The following is a 21305-nucleotide window of genomic DNA, read 5'->3' on the forward strand; positions in this document are numbered from 1 at the left end:
TTCTCCAGTTTTCCCCTGGTGCTATTACCAAAGGTCCCAGGGAGGAAGAAGCATGTTTTCACTCCAGATCGTCAGAGGCTCCTGCAGAGCTCATGTTCCTCTCTTTTTCTATGGCACCTGTCTTACTAATCTTGGTACCACTAGCTGTGCCTTTATAACACTTGACATTCACGAAAAATCTAAATATCTGACTAGAAGGAAATAATAATGGTAGACTTGGGGCCACGTATAAAAAAAAAAAAAAAACCTTTGTTTCTGCACGTTTACATTTCATGCTCTTGATGTACTTAGAAGTGAATTTTAGAAGCAAAGAGTGTTGTGCTCTACCAACCTGAAGAGAGAAGCAGTAAGGTTTTCATACAGAGATACTCTTCATAAGAGACCTGAAGCCTCTGTAACTCGGAGGAAACAAACAGCATGTGTTTACATTGGTCATACATGCAGGGGAGGGTCATTCTCTGCCTGTAAAAGACAAACACCGGCATTTGAGTTAGTTTCCCCCCAAAAGTATACTCCTTGGTTTTATTTTATAGAACTCTGAACTTACAAAGGAAAATGGAACTATATTGCTATTAATGCTAATCCCCTATAGGTGAGAACTATGGAAGACTAAACTTGTTCCTGGGTTCACAGCATCTACAGAGACTACTGAATAAACTGAGTGTACACTGCAGAAGTGTTCTGTTGTGCATGCTGTAGATCGTTTTATTCACTTACTTTCTGCAGGGATTGGTTGGAAGCATTTAAACCAAGGTTTCCTGGCAGCATTTGAATCTGGTAGTGATGGGGTAGACCGGAAGCCATCCGGGCCAGGAAGCTTGTCTGGCTTGTTCTCTGCTACTCTGTACCAGGCTGACTAGGAATGTGAGGAGTATGTGGTGTGCCCTCTGATCCATTCTCCAGCATGTTATGCTGTTTGAAAGCCTCCAATGGCTTCTTCTTGCTCCTAGAATACAACTGAACTCTATTCCCTGACCTCCAAGCTTCTGCTTGACGTGGCCCCTGTCCTCTTCTCTGAGCTGGTATGGGAATTCCAGCCTTTGCCCTAGTTTCTTTTGCTTGCAGGGCCCCCACCTTTCGCATGGCTTGTTCTTCTGTACTGTTTGGTGTTCAGCTCCCTAGATAGGTCTTCTGTGGTCCCCAAATTTAAATAGCATATACTCCTTCTTTCCCTTCTCCCCGCCCCCTGACCCCCCAGTCACACTCTTGTATCATGGCTCTCCACAAGAATTTCGGTTATTTATTTAATTTCCCCAGTGGAATGTTAGAAGGGGCCTCATCTTTCATGCTCACGATTACAGCTCAAGCTCCTAAAATAGTGGCTAGCACTTGGTAAGGACTCCTGTATCACCAAGAGAATACTGTGCCAGAAAATAAATATCACCAATAGAGAAAGGATACCAACCTTAACTCAGGATTGGGCTTAGCCATGGCCTTTGGACTAGTTTTTTATGCAGCTAGCTAGCCTGACAGCAGAAAGGAGAAACGTCTACTTTAGGTAGTTCCTATTTATCCTGCCAGATAAGTGGCCTTGGAATAACCTAGGAGCAGTATAAAGTTGTGTTCTAAATCTAGAATTACCCTAGTCCTTGCAGTTTCTTTCACAATGCCTAAGAATGTCTTTAAAAATATCTGGAGCTAGTATCATCCAGTTTCTACTATAAAACACTTAAAATAATGCGAGCTTATCACATGGTAAGGCAGGCCCTTCCCTTTAACACTGCTCAAATAGATGTTTTTCTGGAACTTCTACCCATTACTTTGGGCCTGGCACACCCAACAGATATGAGTGTCTCTGTGGGCTGTCCTCCTCGCTCCCAACTCTACCTTTCTCTTTCCTCCAAACATCCTGTTTGTCAGCTGATGTATGTTTCCATACTCTGTGCCATTCTGGACATAACTAAAGTTGTCACTCTTAATTTTAATAACAAACTACTGATGATGGATTGACTCATATAGGGTGCAGTGGGACTATTCTAATGGATTTAACCCCAGAGCTCATAAAGAAATCGTTTCTTATTCTGATCTTGGGTATGTCTGTGTGAGAGTGAGAACTCCTTGTTTTCACTCTCATAAAGGAGATAAGTTGTAGGCACCAAAAATTGCAATATAGGGTAGAAAAGTGATAAGAGCTAGGGATATACAACAGAGAGGTCCTACAAGGTGCTAAAAACATCATGAGTCAAAATACTTGAGGAATAACAGATCATCAGAGTGAGAATGCTCCATCTATAAAAGAATAAAAGATAACAGTGAGAAAGAAAAAGAGGCCAGGTTCTGGAAGCCAGAAGCCATGCTGAGGATGCACTGAATAAGCAGGGCGGAGAGAATGAGGACATCTGTATGTTGGGGAGGTACGTGATGGGATCAGACTGTATTTGGAAGGAAAAAATTGTCAACATGATGAAGGACACACTGGAGGCAGAAAACTACTCAGGAAACAAGTGCAATGAAGTCAGGGGAAGGGATGCCTCAAATATTTCACAGATGAAAGCAAAGGTCTAGAAGACACAAGAATAGCTCCTCTACAAAATCTGAAAATTGGATTGGTTCTCTCTCCTTAAAAAAAAAAAAAAACTTTGCAAGTCATAAACACTGAGTGGGCCTTGTCATGCTATGAGGGTCCTTCTGTCTCTGGGCCTGTCCCTCCTAGGGTAGGCCAAGATGTCCTCATCTATAGTTGTCTCTATTGAAAGTGAGATCAATTGACCCCAGAGATGCTCACTGTATTACAAAGTACCCTTTGAGGGCAGCCCAGGTGGCTCAGCAGTTTAGTGCTGCTTTTGGCCAGGGATGTGATCCTGGAGACCCGGGACTGAGTCCTGTGTCAGGCTCCCTACATGGAGCCTGCTTCTCCCTCTCTCTCTCTGTCTCTCATGAATGAATAAATAAAATCTTTAAACAAACAAAAAAACTAAAGTACCCTTCGAGGTGTCTGGTGGCTCAGTAGGTTAAGCTTCAACTCTTGATTTGGGCTCAGGTCATGATCTCAGGTCATGGGACCAAGCCCCAACATGGGTTCCGCACTAGGCGGGGAGTCTGCTTGAGATGCTTCCCCTCTTACTCTCTTAACTCTCTAAAATGGATAAATAAATCTTAAAAAAAAAAAAAAAAAAAAGTACCCTTCAGTGTGTCCTGGGACAGTAATAATAATGTTCCATGTACGTTTGGCCAGCCATTAAGCATTGATAGACAACTTTATTTCAAGTTTTTTCAAGTCTGCCCAGTTTTAAGAAACCTGATAGAATTGATTGAGTCCTGAATAATCACAATAGCAATCCATCAGGAAGACATCAGCTGGTTAAAAATACCCTATGAATACAGGGAAAATGACTCATAAATAACTTACTCATTAATAATCAGATCAGGAGCAAAACACAGCATGCTTCCACTTGATTGTCTATATGATCTCCACCCCAGGGCAAATGCCATGAGGAACATCCATGAATACTGCAGTAGGGTCATTTGGTCATCCAGGTGTAAGTTCCTGAATCCTGAATTAAGAAGAAGTAAAGCTATGAGGAAACAACACTCTACTCGTCCAAGAGAAGATCATCTCTCTGGGAACTGCCACAGACCAGTGATGACTTTAGCCTGGTTGGGGAGGGTTGGGGGATGGACCCATGACAGAGTAAGTGAAGCACCAGGGGGCATGGTTCTCTTTTGTCATCTGACATGTTAAGATCAAAGCCCTCAAGTGCTTTCTAATGGCATCCAATGTAATAAAAGTTATTGTTACTTTTTTCCTGTTTACTCAGTCACTGAATTTAGTTTTAAAAGTGTCCTCTGACAGTTACACCTCTGTCCCTCTTGACAGAGTAGGAATGACAGGAGGTCAGGTTACTTCCATCTTGCTCTGTCCCTTCTCTATCAGTGAGAACATGAGGTTGTCACATCTCTGCAGCTGTAAAGTCTGGGTTGACATGAATGGTAACCTCTGCTGTTTCACATCAAGTTCTTTCCAATAGGGGGACTTTTATATCATCTTGTATCATTTTATCTACTTAAGAGTTAAAGTCATTCTGTTTTAGTACATCCTGACCAAGTGTCACTATACCTGATATTTTACCAATTGTACTCCTGAGTCTTAAAAGCAATACGCTGACGGAAATCTAGTGGAATTCTGAGAAGTATTATCCGTATCCTTGCCCTGGCTTTGGGTGTGAAAGGAATTTTAAGTCCCGTGACTCTACTTCTGACAGGACCTCGTCCTACCTGAAATCACTCTGCTCTGAGCAACAATCTGAAAAGCAGGGAGCAGTGTACCAGTTTTATTATAAACCCTCCACTCCTATGCTTTCTGGCCTCGCCCCTGGCTAGGCCCTAGCAATGAGGAAGAGAAAACAGGACAGGTCATGAGACTTGGATGAGAGAGCCTCTGTTTAAGACAATACGAAGCTTTGTGCTTTCGCAGTGTCGTCTTCCGCATCTTACCTGGTATTGCCTTGGCCCATTTCACTGCTGCGATCACTTGCCGCCCACCTAACATGTTGAGTGTGGTCATGATCCGCCAAGTCGAATCTGGGACAGAGCTGTCATACCCTGCGTATAACACCTCGGGTTCAATGACCTCCAGCAGGGACACCAGGGTAGGGGTGAGCTGTGGTAATGTTGCAGGAACTATTGTTTTGTTAGCAGGATTTTCAGAAGTTTCTTGTGATGCTCCTGGAGTGGCCTGCTGAATTCCTTTTATCTTTTTCTTTGTTTTTCGAGCTGTGGGTGTTAAAAAATACACAGAAGTGAGATTTAATGGGAAGGTCTGGGTGGCAGTTTATTCAGGAAGTACTTTAATTTCTGAAACTACTTAGCAATTATAAAGTGACACAGAAGAAGAGAAAGCAGAGTCAAGAGGAACCCATTTGTATACGAAGCCAGGTAATTCTTCATCAGTTACACTGTACATAAAATTGTCTTTCAATATTATGCTAAAGCAATCTAAACAAAGCACTTACATAGATTCTTGCATAAATTAATTTACATTTCACGCCAAAGTTGAAATTTTCATTGGTTAAATAAGGTAATACTTTTACTAGCATTTGAGAGAAAGAATCTAAGGTTGTAACAGCAGACTAGAAATGGGGTTTAGGGTTAATCTTAATTATGGTATGTAAGGAAGAGAGCTATACTAGTGATAACCTCACACAAAGTCCCCTTCTCAGGAAAATATTAACATGACATTGCAGATCATCTGCTAGAAGCAATATTAACTCCGACAGCAGAAAAGTCCAATTTTTACATTTATATGAGGGGATATTACTTGGTTCTAAAAACATTTGAGGAGATAGAAAACTTTGCATTTCTTGACATAAATTAGCAGTGGGGAATTTCCTTTTCTAAAGGGATTTATATTGATGACTCCACAAACCAAAAGCATCCTTTCTCATATACAAAGTAAAGCTATCTTCTAACTCTGATTTAGGCTGGAATGGTGTAATCAGATTACAATAGGGATTCACACTCTTGAAGTTACATGTTTTAGTAACAAATGGGAATGTTTCTTTCGTACTCTATGTGCTGCTAAAAGGAACAGAGTATTATTAAAGAGAAAGTTCTGAGAGATCCAAGGAAGTACAGCGAGTAGAATTTATACTAAAATTTATACGAAAGAAGACCTGCACCTGCCTCACTTATGATACAACCCATTTTGCTAAGAAAGTAAATACTAATCACCTTTTAAAATAATTAATAGATTCTTTGTCCTTCAAATGATGGAATGGTCCCATTATTGTACTCTGTGTTGAATATGGTAGTGAGAAGTTGAAGAATTGTCATGTAACATTTCAAAACACAGAAAAAGGATCATGGCAGAGCTATTTATATTGTACCATGCTCTACTGAAAACACAGTATGGTGTAGCAGTAATGAGCATAAATCTGAAGCCAGCATGTTTGAATTTAAACCCTGGCTCTGTCACACAGTCGGTGGGATCTCCCCGTTATTCCCTGGGACTTAGTTGCCCTCTTCTGTAAAATGATGATAATATTCGTACCTCACTCAGAGGGTGGTTGGGAATGAAACCATTTAGAATATGTAAAAGGCTTAAAACAGTTGGTGGCAAATATTAAGTGCTACAGAGCTATCATTACCTCCACTGGTGGCAGACTACAGCATTAGAATATTTTGAATGTAGATGGTACAGGTAGATAGAGGTGTGATCAACTTTAAAAAAGGAAACGCTACTGCACGTAACATAAGGGAACACTTGAGACACCAGAGGTACTGCACGGAAACCCAGATTTCAACATGATGGCAAGTACTTTATGGAGAAGGTAGACGAGAACATGCATGACCCAAATCAATATCCTGGAATAGTAAGGACCTCAGCTAACCATGACTTAACGCTCCATATGAAAACAGGGGAAAGGACGGTGATGAGCTGGTGGATTTACAAGAATCTTCTATACTTGGTAAATAAGTAATTTCTTACTATTTTTTCTATGGTGTGAAGTGAGACAGTGAATGATTTTGAATAAAGCTCAAAATACTGACTAGAGCAAGAATGTAAGAATGTGTACTAATATGCTTTCATATAACTTAAGAAGTTGTTAACTGAATTAGTTAAGCAATCACTGTTTGTAAGCACTTTAAGATTTTTACTTGATAGAAAGTTCCTGACTCCTTGGAGCACAGAGATTATAGTATCTGAATTCTATAGAAGTGTTCCTGAGTCTGCAATAGTTCCCTTCCTTTCTTAAAAAAAAAAAAAGTCTTAATTTAAAACTTAGCTTAAAAGTATTAGGTATGAAATCTGATAATGTCAAAAACCTCCTTGTTAAGTTCCATTTGACTCTTTACACCAAAAATAAAGCTATAATTTGGAATGATTAAAATACACCTTAAAATGAAGTAAAACTTTGAGGATTACCCTTAAAAAACTGATGTGTACTCAAATGCCAGGCTTTCGAAGCACTGAGAAAGGCTCTCTTAAAATGACTCTGGAGAATCACTGGTATGGGGGCAACAGTATGGTGGAAATAGACCACTTCTGATCCTAAGCTACATTTATGGAGAGAATCAGGCTTTGAGAAGAGCTGAGTTGTTTTGCGACTTCATTTTGGGGCAGTCCTGAAAGGGGAGAGTCAACTCTATGGACAGACACATATCTACTCCAAATAAAGGTTTTTATCTATACAGAAATAATTAAGAACAAAAATGGGGCTTTCCCATTAAAACTTCACAAGAAAATCTCTATAAACTTATTCGATTTTTAAAAAGCCTTTCAGTTTTTCTACAATTAAAATTCATTTATCATGTATGATATGTGCTACCTAGTATCTAATACATTCTTTTTTTAAAATTTTTATTTATTTATGATAGTCACAGAGAGAGAGAGAGAGAGAGGCAGAGACACAGGCAGAGGGAGAAGCAGGCTCCATGCACTGGGAGCCCGACGTGGGATTCGATCCCGGGTCTTCAGGATCGCGCCCTGGGCCAAACCGCAGGCGCCACCCAGGGATCCCTCTAATACATTCTTAAGGGACAAACCAGAACTGGGTAGTACAGAAGTGGACACAGCTGAATCTGGCTAAGTCCCAAAGTGTTTTTCATAATGTAAGGATCTCAACCTCTCTGAGCAGAAGAGAAAGTATATATATTATATAGAGAGACAAGCATGTAGTGGCTCTTAACAAATGCTAGTTTCTCCACTATTCTCATAGCTTATATTGACATTTTATAAAAGCATACAATGTATTTTTTTTTAAATAGTGTTTTGGAAAACTGCAGCTCCATCTAAACTGTATGCTTAAATTTCAAGATCTGATTGGAAAGGGCAGTGATGGTATTTTGCGAACACAGAAACTCCGATGTCTCTAGCTGCCCTGGTTGTCTTCTAGTGAGGGAAGGCAGTGCAGTTGTTACTGGAGAGAGAAGTTTTATATTATATATATATATATAGATATAGATATAGATATAGATATATATAAAATAGTGGTCAGCAAAGTGGTCATAGAGTTTATATATATAAAGAAAATAGAGAGCAGCAAAAAGAAACTGAGTAAAATTGGGAATGAAATAAAGATAACAAAAAAACCCCATCCTTGTGGCACGTGAAAATGAACTATAGGAACACGTGATTCATCTCTGAGCTTCTGGAACACCTACAAGAAGATGGGCTGCTAGCACTTTCTTTAAATCAGTGCTTAAATATGCTGGCACTTTGCAGTAAAGTTGAAGCAACCTAGTCACACTTAGAAAATATTGGGTTAAGTGGTGTGCCACGACTTTTTTTTTTTTTTTTTTTAAGATTTTATTTATTTACTCATGAGAGACAGAGAGAGAGAGGGGCAGAGAGAGAAGCAGGCTCCATGCAGGGAGTCCGATGTGGGGACTCCATCCCGGGACCCAGGGATCATGCCCTGAGCCAAAGGCAGACGCCCAACCGCTGAGCCACCCAGGTGTCCCATGACTGTCTTTAACATGGTGCATTTCATCTGTTACTGCAGTGCTGTGAAGGAGTGAAGATAACTATGAACATGGGTTGGGGAATTAGACTCTTCACAGTCAGAACCATAAATCTATTTAATAACAGGTACACACATACAATGTGTTCTAGAGGGCACAGCGTCAGTGTCTCTTCTACTGGAAGAACCACACACTCACTCTTCTCCCTCTAACATCATGCTGTGTCCTCTGGATTACTTCTATAGTCGTTCCATTGGTCTCTCCATGCGAAATGAGCTTTTTTGACGTATATATCTGGTAATACCCCTGCCTTTTTTTTTTTTTTTTTTTTTTACCTAACTCCTCCTACTCAGCTTTTCTAGACTTCCAATTCAGTGTTCCTTCTGCCAAGGGAGCTTTGCCAGCTTTCCAGGACAGAACTAGGTGACCCTGCTTGTGCTCCTGAGGCTCTAGTCTCTTCTGTCCTGTGCCATGCCATTTTGTGAGGGACTCTGCAACTTTAAATGCAGGCACTATTTCACTTGGTGCACGTCTCTGGCCTGCCTCCTTGGTGGCTTCTGGAGAAGCAAAGTGCTAGCGTCACAAGTACTAAGCGTGGGGGTTACTCCAGCACCACCACTAACTTCATGGACCTTGTATTTTCAATGAAAGCAGAATTCCAAACTCTTTTCATAGCAAAGTTTTTAAATAATGAGATCAATGTTAATTATACAACTTGTTACATAAACAGGGATATAAAACTTAAAATTTCTAACTAATTGCAAGTTTCTTCTTCACTTGAGAAAGAAAATCAAACCCAGCCAGTACCTCCTTGAGGAGTTACTTCCCCAGGCAAACTGATTATCCATTTGCATCTCTCCAGCTACAGAGCCAGGGAAAAGGTAAATGATAGGAACATGGACAGGTAAACACTTTTGACAGATAAACATTTTCAACTCTATGGAAGAGTTTGGAGGCTGCAGAAAGGGAGGAGAAAAAGCTACGAGTAATGTTGCTTCAAGTCATTATTATCTTGTTGACTTTCTTAGTATGTAGTCTGGCCCTAATGAAGGCTGTGTGTGCTATACGAGCTGGTAAAAAGACTTAAGCAGAATAGGAAATACTCATAAAAAATTCCTAGTTAACAAAGCAGTCATATAAAATTATGTTAGTTAAGCATATATATTGTAATGACTAAATTATTACTTTGGCTTACTTATATTTTAGAAAGGAAAAGAATGCATTTTTAAATGAATGCCAAGACCATTCCTTTCAGGCATTTACATTACCTTCCAAGTTCATCCCAGCTTGAAGACATTTCCGATAGCGGCATGCTGGACAGTTTTTTCTTCGAATCTTATCAATGATACAATCATTTCTTCCAGCACAAAGATAATTGTGTTGTCCTAGATGGAAAACAAAGGTGCTATCAAAATTTCCCAGGTTTTTAAGGATATTTTTAACGTGGAGACTTGCTGCATTTGCACAGCCTCAGACCACAGACACCAATGAAGGAAGGTATAGTGCCCTTGCTGACATGGCCCTTACAGAGCTGCGAGCTCAGCTTACAAAAAAGTCTCTTTCTTGTTCTGTTCAACAAATAAATGTAGGTATATGTAGAGAAAAGCACACAAATGGTAAGTGTAGCATCAGAGACACTTTCCTAAACTGAACACCTCCTGATGGAGAAGCAGAACACTTCCCCACCCATTGTCCCCCTGCCCCTTTCCAGATACCACCCTCCACAGCCACCTCATTCCATCAAGCAGAGTTTCACAGCGATGGAGGAGGCCTATCATCACTCCACTCCCTCATTAGGAGTTCTCATTTAATGCTAAGGAGGGTTAAAACAAAGAGGAAATGGCTTTTGAAATGCTCCCAGAGTCCCACCCAGAAAAGGACTTTGATTCAACATCATGCCACCATATGCAAATCCAGTGTGCCCCGTCTTCAATTCCAGGTGACAGCGCACTTACTCCTCCTGAACATGAAGGCTGCCAGCTACTAGCGAGGGGAACCACACACCTGGTAAACTCACTACCATACATGGATCCGACGGTTACTTGTTCATTATTCCACATGCTTCTAGGATGTAAGAATGTCTGAATTCACCATTGACCCCAAATATTTACAACTGTTGCTGTCTAAAATCTTCTGGCACCTTGGATATAATAATGTGGTGTAAGAGGCAGAAGTGCAGTTTTCACCAGGCAAAAAAATTTAACAGGAAAAAGACTCAAAGTCTCTGTACCCTAACCCACCCCAAAATGCACATTCTGGTAATTTTCTTTTAATCTGGTTATTGAATGTTGAAGAAAACTCTGAGGATCTGTTGGCCTGGCAAAAACTCTGAAACGATCCTCCTGCAAAGGATCAGTACAGCTAAATGGACACCGGGTAGATAACTCAGAGTCTATGAACCTTACCCCAGAGGGGATAGTATTTACAGGACTATAGGACATCTCTCTTCTCAAAAAGACATCTCCTTCAGGGGAAAGAGAAAAATCACCAGTATCAATTTATGAGATTGAAGATTCTCATTCTCATGAATCAGAATCATTCTGATTCTGGGTAAGGATTCTTTCTGCACAGGACACTCTCAGACTTGGATGGAAACATACTCTGTTCACTTCTTTAGAACAAGATAAATCACAGTGCTGTTAAGCATGTGTTTTGGGTACATGGCTAACTATCAAGTTCCATTCTTTGTGAGGAGTAGGCCACTGAGTTGACTAATGGCCTACAGTTGAGCTTTCTTCTAGCGCTGCTCTCCAATGCCAAATGTCTGTGCCAGCTGTTTTAATTCCTTTCTATGTCGTATAGGTTTTGTAGCTTTTCTGTGTGACCTAAAATGGAAGCACTAACCCAGCATTCTAACAACTCTTTAAAGCAAAAGTAGGAACAGTGGATGCATCCATAGTTGGAGCAGTTAAAAATATAAAGAAGTTCTGCTCCGTAAGCATCTCCCCAAATCATTGTTCTACAGAATCTGAGCTATTGGATCTGGGGGGGCATGTGAAGTTGGGCAAATCTGTTTGTGTCATATCTATAAAGTGAGAAGTTTTGACTAGTGGTCACTATCTTACAAGACATGGACCTGGACCATTAACCGTCACTCCTGGTCAGTCCCTTTTGATAACAGTGAATCATCTTAGTTGGGAGTTCCTGTGTCTTCTACCTAATAGGAGATGGCTGAGAAAAGACTTGGAGACAGGTGGAACTTTTTAACATTGTTTTGTTTGCATTGTATTTATTTTTATGGTTAAAACCTATTTTTTGGCAAGAGAGTCTGTTTTCTATTTGTGGTTGGTGTGGTAGCCAGCCTCCAAGATGGCCCCCAATGGTCCCTGCCTCCTTGTATTCACCCTCTTGTGTAGTCCCTTGCCACACCCTCAGCCAAATCTGTGTGACCAATAAAATGTGGCAGAAGTCACAGTATGTCATCTCTGAGATGAAGTCATAGGGACATGATTGCTTCCATATTTCTAACTCTGTTCTGTGGATCATTTGTTCTGGGGGAGGCCAGCTGCTATGTTGAGAGCAGCCCTAGTAGAGTCCCACACAGTGAGGAACTGAAGCTCCCTGCCAAAAGCAGTGTTAACAAGTTTGGAAGTGGATCCTCCAGCCCCAGGCTGGATGTCTGCACCCCCAAACCTACAGTCTGAAGATGAGGGGCCCAGGATGGCCCTGCTCATGAGCTCCTTCCAAATTCCTGACTCAGAAACTGCAGGACATAATCAGTGCCTGCTGTTATAAGCCACTAATTTTGGCCTAATTTGTTCCACAGCAATAAATAACTAACAGTAGGCTCAGTAAAGTAGTTGTTTTTAAGTTTAAAGAAACTGTGGGGGATCCCTGGGTGGCTCAGCGGTTTAGCGCCTGCCTCTGGCCCAGAGCGTGATCCTGGAGACCCGGGATCGAGTCCCACGTCAGGCTCCCTGCATGGAGCCTGCTTCTCCCTCTGCCTGTGTCTCTGCCTCTCTCTCTCTGTGTCCCTAATGAATAAATAAATAAAATCTATTAAAAAAAAAAAAAAAAAGAAAAGAAACCGTGGTCCAGGGGCACCTGGGTGGCTCAATTCACTAAGTGTCTGCCTTTGCTCAGGTCATTATCTCAGGATCGTGGGATCGAGCCCTACATCAGGCACCTGGTCAGTGGGGAGTCTGCTGCTCCCTCTGCTCCTTGCCCCCCCACTTGTTTTTTCTCTCTCTCAAATAAATAAGATCTTCTAAAAAACAACAGTGGTCCAAGAAGAGGGCATGTTCTGGGGGTTTCTGCACTTTGTCTATCCTATTTGAAATACCTAAGTTCTAAACATGAACTCTGAGCCTGAGCTGCCTTCTTTACCTGTTCTCAGAAACCGTGTGGTGTGGTAGAGAGAGCACTCGTGAGCACCAAGAAGCCCTTGATGGGAATCGCAGCTCTGTTTCCCAGCTGTGTGGTCTCAGTAATGTTTATTACCCCTTCTGAGCCCTTAAATATTTCCCCATCTGCAGAGCTGCAAGGGTTGAAGGCAGTTGGGTAGAAGGCTACACACAGCGCCACACGTGAGCACTCAACAAATGCTCACTGGTAACTCCTGTGAGAAGGCTTTCATGTCTGTATCTTAACTCGATTATAGGAACTCCCAGATGACAAAACTTTTGTCGTCTACTCTCAGGGGGTCAGTGTAGCTCTGAGGTGAAAAGCCTGTTTGCAGACAGCTAGCTGTGCTGGAATCCCAGCTGCCACGTACAGCCTCGGCCTCAGTTTCCTAGTCTATCAACTAAGAGCACAACAGCCTCTAAGAGCTCACATAGCCCTTAATTCAGTGGTAGGATGGACATAAAACATAGTACTAGGTTCATGGTAAATTGAGGGTAAGTGGATGCCTGTCGCCATTGTGATCTACCAGCAGAGATTACGTGTACTTCTGTGCAAAGGAGACCTAAAGGATGCTGGAAAACCGACTCCTAGAATATTGAGTTTAAAACCTCAAAATACCTATCCTTGATCTGGGTTGTAGGGTAAGTAATACATAAGTAAAACTGGTGCAAGAACAGTTGAATGTTTAGGGATTTATACTATACAAATTTGAGGGGGGCGGGTAACTATTATTTCCAGCAGGTGCTAAAAATGGGAGTGCCAAATGTAATACAGATCTTGCAAACCACATCTCTGTAATTAGCTCAGACAGTGCTCCAAAATATGTACCTGGACTTTAGAACATTTCCATCATGTCTACAAAGGAAAAGTAAAACTGCTGTGGGTTAGGTCATTGAAAGATTACAGATTTTTAGAGCTGGAAAGGACATTGGAGAAAATGAAAATCCAAATAGGATTTAGTTAACAGAGTCCGCAGTTAAACCTTTTCCTACTAATTATGTAATGGAGCCATCAGACTTAAACGCCAAATAAACATTTTGAATGGTACAGCTAATATTCTAGGAAATTTTTTTTACCGAAAAGCAAGTATAAGAATTTAATTCTAAAACAGGGGTTAAGCCCAGAGGGCCATATGGCCTGCTGTGGTATTTTACTGGGGAGTTATATGTTTAACTTTTTTTCCCCCTAATTTTTAAAGGGCACTGGATGCTTTTAGGTAAGCTTGCAGTGACATCAATGCGTGCCTGCCTTGCCCCAAATGTCTTCTCTTTGCCAGAATGACACAGACTTGGTCCCTGTAAGCATTTGAATTTTTAGTCCTGTTTTAAAGAATTTTTCATTCTCCTCCATTTTAACTAATATTTTTTTTGAAATATTCATTCTTTCTTCTATCCATGGTCTTATTCTGAATTTCCGACATCAATTTGTCAATTTTACTGTAATACTGTATTACTGCTATCACTGCATTTGTATCATGGAAATAACTCCTGAGTTAATAAAGTGCTGAAGTAAATAAAGTGAGGAGAAAAACAGGCTTCACTGTCTTGGGTCTGTGGTGGATAATGTCTGCTTTTGTCAGAGACATTGTACCAGGGAGGGGTGGGCTTTCCCTGTGACTCCTCCATAGGACCAGGCAGCTCCTGACTGATCAGAGCCTGCATCCCTGCGCTCCATGTGGGGTAAACAGGAGTAATTTTATAGTTTGCTCATGTATTACAAACTAATCCAGACAAAAGAAAATGACTCATCTAATTCTTAAGGATATGCAAACAGAACTCTAGGCAAATAATAATCCTTCTCATACTGTGAATGGATAGATAATTGCACTTCTTTAAAAATTAATCTAATCAGAGCTTTAGGTAATGCATTCAGGCCACACTGCCTTCAACCTGCTTTACAAAGAACTAAATAAAGCACATGATTTTTTCTCCCAAGATGATTTGCTGGTAAGATGAGGAAAATTTTAGAGTAACTTCCAATAATAGTTTGCTATGGAATGAATTTCTCTTTCTTGAAGGAGTTGATGTTACTGCCCTTGTCAGCGGGCTGAATCTGTAACAAGGGTAAAGTTCATTTTAATATAATATTCATATAGTGAAATCAGCTCCTCTGAAATACCTTCTTGACCTCCTGAGGCAGTTCTCCGTATTTTAACCTCCGTACCTGTAAACTGTTAACTCATCCTTCACTTCAAGTAGACCGTGACCACCCAGAGGGCAGGGACCAGCTCTTAATGCTGAATAAGATGCCTGGCTCAATAGGGAAAAAAAAAACCAAAAAACAAAAAAACCCCATCCAGATAGTTCTGGATAGTTCTATCACTCATTTCCGTCACACTGGAAGAGTTGGGGGTTTTGTTTTTTACTTTTTAAAATTTAAATTCAATTTGCCAACATCTAGTATAACACCCAGTGATCATCCCATCAAGTGCCCTCCTCAGTGCCCATCACCCAGCTACCCCACCCACCTCCAATTACTTGATGGGAGTTAAAGTTCATGATTCTGGGACAATGAACATGATGTTACCCCCACCCCCACCCCCACCCCCCGAACCTAACACCACCGTTTCACAGGACAGCCGTCTCTTACGTTCTACCTTCTGTTCTCTGATCAAACTCCCTCCCCTGAATGTATACTTTCATAATTTATTCTAGTTCTACTGGTGATGCTTTTTAAAACCTCCTTCCCGCTGGAAGGCCTAGGAGCCACCCCCCAAGCCACCTGCCTTTCTGGCTGTGCACCCATTAAGGGGGTTTGCATATAACAGAAACTTCAAAAATAAAACTCTTCAAAACACACACTACCTTCCACCGCTCTCTTGAAGAACACTTTGCAGCTTCCACAAGTCAAGACCCCGTAATGACACCCCGAGGCCTCGTCAGAACACACGAGGCAGAGTTTGGGAGGTGGTCCCGTTGCCGCTGAGGAGCTGGATGGAGGAGAGCTGACATCTGGTCTCATTCCAGGGCTGGAGGAGGAAGACAAGCAGGATTAGGATTTAACTGTTGTGACTGTCCGCCGAAAAGAGCAAAATACTCTTCTCTTACCTTCCCACTGGCCAGTGAGCATGGGCTTGGCGTCCTAGCAGGCCCACAACCGCCAGCCTGAATACTTTCAAATAATGTGTTATTCTTTAAGACAACATGAAAAAGAAATGACCTCACTCCTAAGTATTCCCTAAAAAGAAGGGCAAAAATGAGCTTCACCTAGAAATGCTAATTTTCAGTGGCTAAGGGCGGGTTCGTGTCCCTAATGCCCTTCAGGAAAGTGTCCTGTATGTGCAGGATCCTTCGCCCCTTGTAGGCGTGCAGCTGGCAAGTCCGGCTCCCCGTCAGCCCCACATCTACCGCTGCGACCAAGACGCAGTGTGCACCCATCTGCTCAGAAGGACACCCCCTACCGCTGCCACTGCTTAGGACATTAATTTTTGGTTTTTCAGATCTCGTGCAGGCATCTTCCTAAATCTAGTGGAGTCAGGACAGCTGTACCTGCGGGCTCCCCTCAAGTCCTGGCCTCTTCCACGGTGCAGGTCTGGGTCTGGGCCGGGCCTTGAGGCCTACGGAGGGCTGACGGGAGACATTACCACCTCCCACCCTCAGCCAGGCTCTGGGCGGGGAGGACTGTGTTTCTGCCCTCCCCACTCGTGGAAGGCACAGCCTCAAGAAAAAGGAGCCAAAGGGGGCATCTGCTTCTCCCAGTTCTCGTTTTCCCTTTTGAGGACTGCTCAGCACACTGACTGCTGTCCTGGTGTTGAAAGATCCTCTGTTCCTAATTTGTTCTGGAGATCTGCAACAAGCCCCAAAGCACCCCTCAATTCTATCCTCAAAAGAAGCCACTGCCAGTCCTGTTCTGTTGGTCTAAGAGGCTTCTGTCAAACGGACGGGGTTCCCACCACTCCCCTTCTGGGGATAGGCCTCAGGGTTCCACACAGGCCTCTGGACACTGTCCACAACTTCTAGAGACTTCTCTATCACAAGCTGTCGTCTCCCTGCTGGTCTGGGGGAGCGGATGGAGCACCCACTGACAGCCCACAAGGGGAGAGAGTAACCCGAAATGACTGTTCTAGGCCTGGCGTAAGCGGCCTGTGATGAATGGAAACTCGTGACTAATGTAGAGGAGCTGCTCGGGCCAGGCTTTCACAGAGAAGGAGGAAGGTCTCAGAACGAGTGAAGAGAGCAATGTGTCAGGGAAGCAAAACTTCCTTGGCTTAAGTCCTGAAGATGCTCCTATTCCTGCTCAGCCCATCTCTGTCATCTGACATCTATTTTTAGGGACCAACGAGTTGTTTATGGAAAAGGAATGTAATATTTAAAGATCTGAATGGTTGCTTCTGTACTGTTTCCTCAACCCATTGTATACATTTGTATACCTTACACACAAACTGTATATGTATATTATACAATTAAATTTTTTTACAATAGTGCTTTGTAATAGAGACATACCAGAGTGAACAAGCAGGTTCAAATCCAGACCATCAGACAGCAAAAATGTATTGCAATACAGCAGCAAGTCAAATGACTTAGTTGGCTTCCTAGGGCATATTAAAGTCATATGTGTACTATCTTCTAGTCTATTAAAGTGTGCAAGAGCTTTATGTCTAAAAATGTACTGTGTATACCTTAATTTAAAAATACTTCATTGCTAAAAAAATGCTAATCATCTGAGTTTTTTCAGCGCATCATAATCACAGCTCACCATAACAACCATAATAAAGAAAAAAATCTGAAATACTGAGAATTACCAAAGTGTGACAAAGAGTTACATAATGAGCAGATGCTGTTGGAAAAATGGCACTGATAGGCTTGCTTGACTTCATGGTTTCTTTCTTTTTTTTTTTTTTTTTTACACAAACCATACATTTGTCCCAAACCTAGGTGCAATAAAGCAGAGCACCATAGAACAAGGTATACCTGTACTTTGTAGCTGTGAAACACTCTCATGAAAAAATCTCGTCTAGCCTCTCGCGAGCCCTGTGGAAGGATGCACCACCTTAAGAGGCCACAAGCTAGAAGGAGGAGGGTTACAGGGCCTATTTGCAGTCATACCGACATGCTTCATATCCGTGCCCTACCTACTGAAAAGCCCATGTGAATACACAGAAAATCTGGCACATCATTTCTTCTTCTTCTTTTTCTTTTTTAAGATTTTATTTATTCATGAGAGAGAGAGGCAGAGACACAGGCAGAGGGAGAAGCAGGCTGCATGCAGGGAGCCCGACGTGGGACTTGATCCTGAGTCTCCAGCATTACTCCCTGGGCTGAAGGCAGCACTAAACCACTGAGCCACCCGGGCTGCCCTGGCACATCATTTCTGCACTAAGCAAGCACACCACAGATGTTCCTTCTTTGCTGTTTCATGAAAACTGGAGATTTTATGAAAAAGCATTATGTAAGTATTATGTAGTGGAAAACAGTATTAAGCTTAAACCCCAGGATGCTGTTCTCAAATTCTAGCTTATAAATTAGAGCACGTGCACAATGGGCCACTGAGCCCCGAGCTTCCGACGGCACCGGGGAAAGGGAAAATGAGATAACAAAGGCCCTGATGCAAGTGGAGCTAGGAATGGGTCATTCTGGCCAGCCTTGGCGTCCCCTCAGTCCTGTTCCGCTACAGCATTTAAGGGCAGAGTATGTGGAAAACTGCCACGTACAGCACAGATATTAGTGGAAGAAATGCGTTTCTGTCACACAGACAGGAGGACGGGCATGGCCCGTGATGAACACCACTAGGAAACATGGGCCACGAGGCCCATGGGATGCAACTCCAGGTGTGACCCGATGATACTGCTCCAGGGCTGGGGCCCACCTAAGAGTCTAGGACTACAAACAAACCTCTTGGAATCACCATCTTTGGATAAGGGTACGTGGCAAATACATGACACGAAAATGAAAATGCATATAAGAACTCGAGTGTGCATGACTCCCTTCTGAACAGGAAAGCGAACACATCCTGGGTCTTTGATGGGTGACTCTTTGCGCTGACAGCTATGCCAGACATCCTGCAGATCCTGACGGGTTCTCTGATAGACTATGTCCATGGGGCTTCCGTTTGGGTGAAAACTCCTAGGAACAAAATGCCTTATTCCAAGTGGATACTCGAGTGCTGTTGCCCATTTACGGTGGAGAGTATGCTCAACACCAGCTCAGTCCTGAGGCCCCAGGGTGTACATTAGACTTGGGAGAGAGAGAGAGAGAGAGAGCGAGCGAGCACACACACACAAAGCTGGATTTTTCCTCTTGTGTTCTCCTGCAGGAAAAACAAGTGATGAGAGGAGGTGCATGGACGGATGGTGAGAACTAATCACATCTTAAGGTGCACCTTTCATTTAGCCCATGCTCACAAAACCTGACCAGCAGGCACTGTGACCATACAGAGGTCACGTCACACACGTAAGTGGTGCTGTGGGTGAAACATGTCCCTGAAATTATGAACCTTGAAACTTGGTAAATGTTTTTTTTAATCTGCCCCCTCTGTCATGGGACTACCTGGAAGACCTCAGGTAAGGGCAAATACTATAAACGCCTTTCCCTGTGAGCCAGGGGACAGTTAATGGTCCTCCAGGAGCTTAGTAAGTTCAGGGAATGGTAGATATTCTTTGTGATTTAACCCCAAAATACGATGTGATTCTACCCCAAAATACAACATTTTGGCTTTTTATTTTTTATTTATTTATTTTTAAAGATTTTATTTATTGATTGATGAGAGACAGAGACAGAGAGAGAAAGAGGCAGAGACACAGGCAGAGGGAGGAGCAGGCTCCATGTGGGGAGCCCGACGTGGGACTCGATCCTGGGTCTCCAGGATCACGCCCCTGGCTGAAGGTGGCGCTAAACCGCTGAGCCACCCGGGCTGCCCGACATTTTGGTTTTTTAAAGGTTAGTGCTGCCGTGTGGAATCTGAAACCCTATCTATGAACTTTTTGTAACATGGTTACATTAAATAATCCACTGGTCTGTCTTGCACTTTGAACGGATCTTTTCCCCATGCATGATTTTGTACTGTCATGCGTTAGTCATTTGGAAAATATTGGTTCACTGAGTTAGGCAGATTTTCCAAATGTTGACACAGTTCATTAAACAATATAAGAGTCACATCTGTCAAGCTCACAGTGGCAGATAGAAATCTTTCAAAGTCCTAAATTTTGTTTGAAAGCTCACAGTTTTAGACTGGCAACAATTCCTATCAGTTGTCTTTCTTGAAGTGATAGCCTCACTTCAGTCATCTTTTAGAAAACCTCTGCAAACACTCAAGGCTAAAAACCATAGTTTATTCATGGTATGTCATGAAAAAGGTGACTGTTCATTGTACAACATAAACAATCTTACACCTCCTCCTCTGACACAAGCCTACGTGCTCTGTGCAGCCTACGTGCGTGGTAATATTTCTGCTTTGTCACAAATAGATCATAAAGGGACATTGTCCAAAATGGAGATTTAAGAGATTTAGTAATATTTTGCTTCCTCAAGGATATTCTTAAGTGGAATTGGCTTTAACTGTGAGCACATGGCAGTGAATACAGTGACCACTGTACCCTAGGATGCCAGTAGTATTACTCATCGTTGCTTTTGTACCACCAATACAAGTGTCAACACAGTGAAAAAGGCAAATAAAGACTGTGTATTATCATGAATGTATTTCTGAAAAGATCTTGGGGACTCCCAGGGGTCTGTGGACTACACAGGGAGAACTGCTGTCACAGAGAATAGTGAGGACTCCAAGGCAGGCTAGAATTCATATCCTAACTGCAATGTAGTAGCTTGGTGACCTTTTCATCTCTGACAATCTCAACTGCCCAACTTCTAAATGGGGACTGTAATGCACCTGGCAGAATGATCCAGTCTTGCTTACTGACTTAGTGCCTTTCTCCCCAAAGACAACGGAACAGGAATGATAAACATTACAAACCCAAATGGTGGTGTTGGTTGGTTTAGCCTTCAATTTAAGTGAATTAAATCAACATTTTTTTTATTTAGAGAAAAAAAAAAAAGCAAAAATAGTATGACCTCAGAAAACATTTTTTCCCCAATTACCATGGGAAAAAAATCCCGAAAATAAAGCTATTCCAACTGGATTTTTACCAACTACACACGGAACAGGTGTCTTCTCATGGGCTTACCAGTTTTTGTCAAAATACTATGAACCAGTGGTTCTCGTTTGGGAGCAGTTTTGCTCCCTGGGGAAGGGAAAGGAAGGCAGGGGGGAGGGGAGACACTTGGCAATGGGTGGAGACATTTTTGATTGTCACTACTGGGGAAATGCTACTGACATCTAGTGAGAAGAGATCAGAGTGCTGCTCAGCATCCCACAGTGTGCAGGACAATCCTTCACAACAAAGAATTACCCAACTTCAAATGTCAATAATGCTGAGGTTAAGAATCCTCTGCCATAAAGCTTTCAGCAACATAGAGAAAAGAAATTTTCACCAAGGACCAGAAACATTTTAAAACATTTTAATTATCTTTAAGTGGAACAAATGCCCTACAGAAGCAGCCTTATTCTTTGATTCAAAACAAGTCCGAAAAGGTATTCAAAACAGAGCTAACACCAGAGACTATACA

The 21305-nt window shown here is 42.2% G+C and overlaps 1 protein-coding gene across 8 annotated transcripts in view; it reads right to left on the bottom strand.

Annotated features, from left to right (window-relative positions):
* Nucleotides 1-21305, bottom strand: part of NR3C1 (nuclear receptor subfamily 3 group C member 1) — a 119736-nt gene that overhangs the window by 12793 nt on the left and 85638 nt on the right. For 4 of the 8 annotated variants that reach the window (XM_025445537.3, XM_025445536.3, XM_025445535.3 and 1 more), the window contains exons 3-7: nucleotides 15549-15715; nucleotides 9672-9788; nucleotides 4435-4713; nucleotides 3350-3494; nucleotides 332-462 (exon numbers count right to left, since the gene is read on the bottom strand). In XM_025445537.3, coding sequence (XP_025301322.1) covers nucleotides 332-462; nucleotides 3350-3494; nucleotides 4435-4713; nucleotides 9672-9788; nucleotides 15549-15715 — 839 coding nt within the window. The remainder of the gene's footprint in view (nucleotides 1-331; nucleotides 463-3349; nucleotides 3495-4434; nucleotides 4714-9671; nucleotides 9789-15548; nucleotides 15716-21305) is intronic. The other 4 variants (XM_049102235.1, XM_049102243.1, XM_025445540.3 and 1 more) reach the window with 1 other exon arrangement.

The sequence above is a fragment of the Canis lupus genome, chromosome 2, assembly GCF_003254725.2.
Source record: "Canis lupus dingo isolate Sandy chromosome 2, ASM325472v2, whole genome shotgun sequence".
In the NCBI taxonomy this organism is placed as follows: Eukaryota; Metazoa; Chordata; class Mammalia; order Carnivora; family Canidae; genus Canis; species Canis lupus.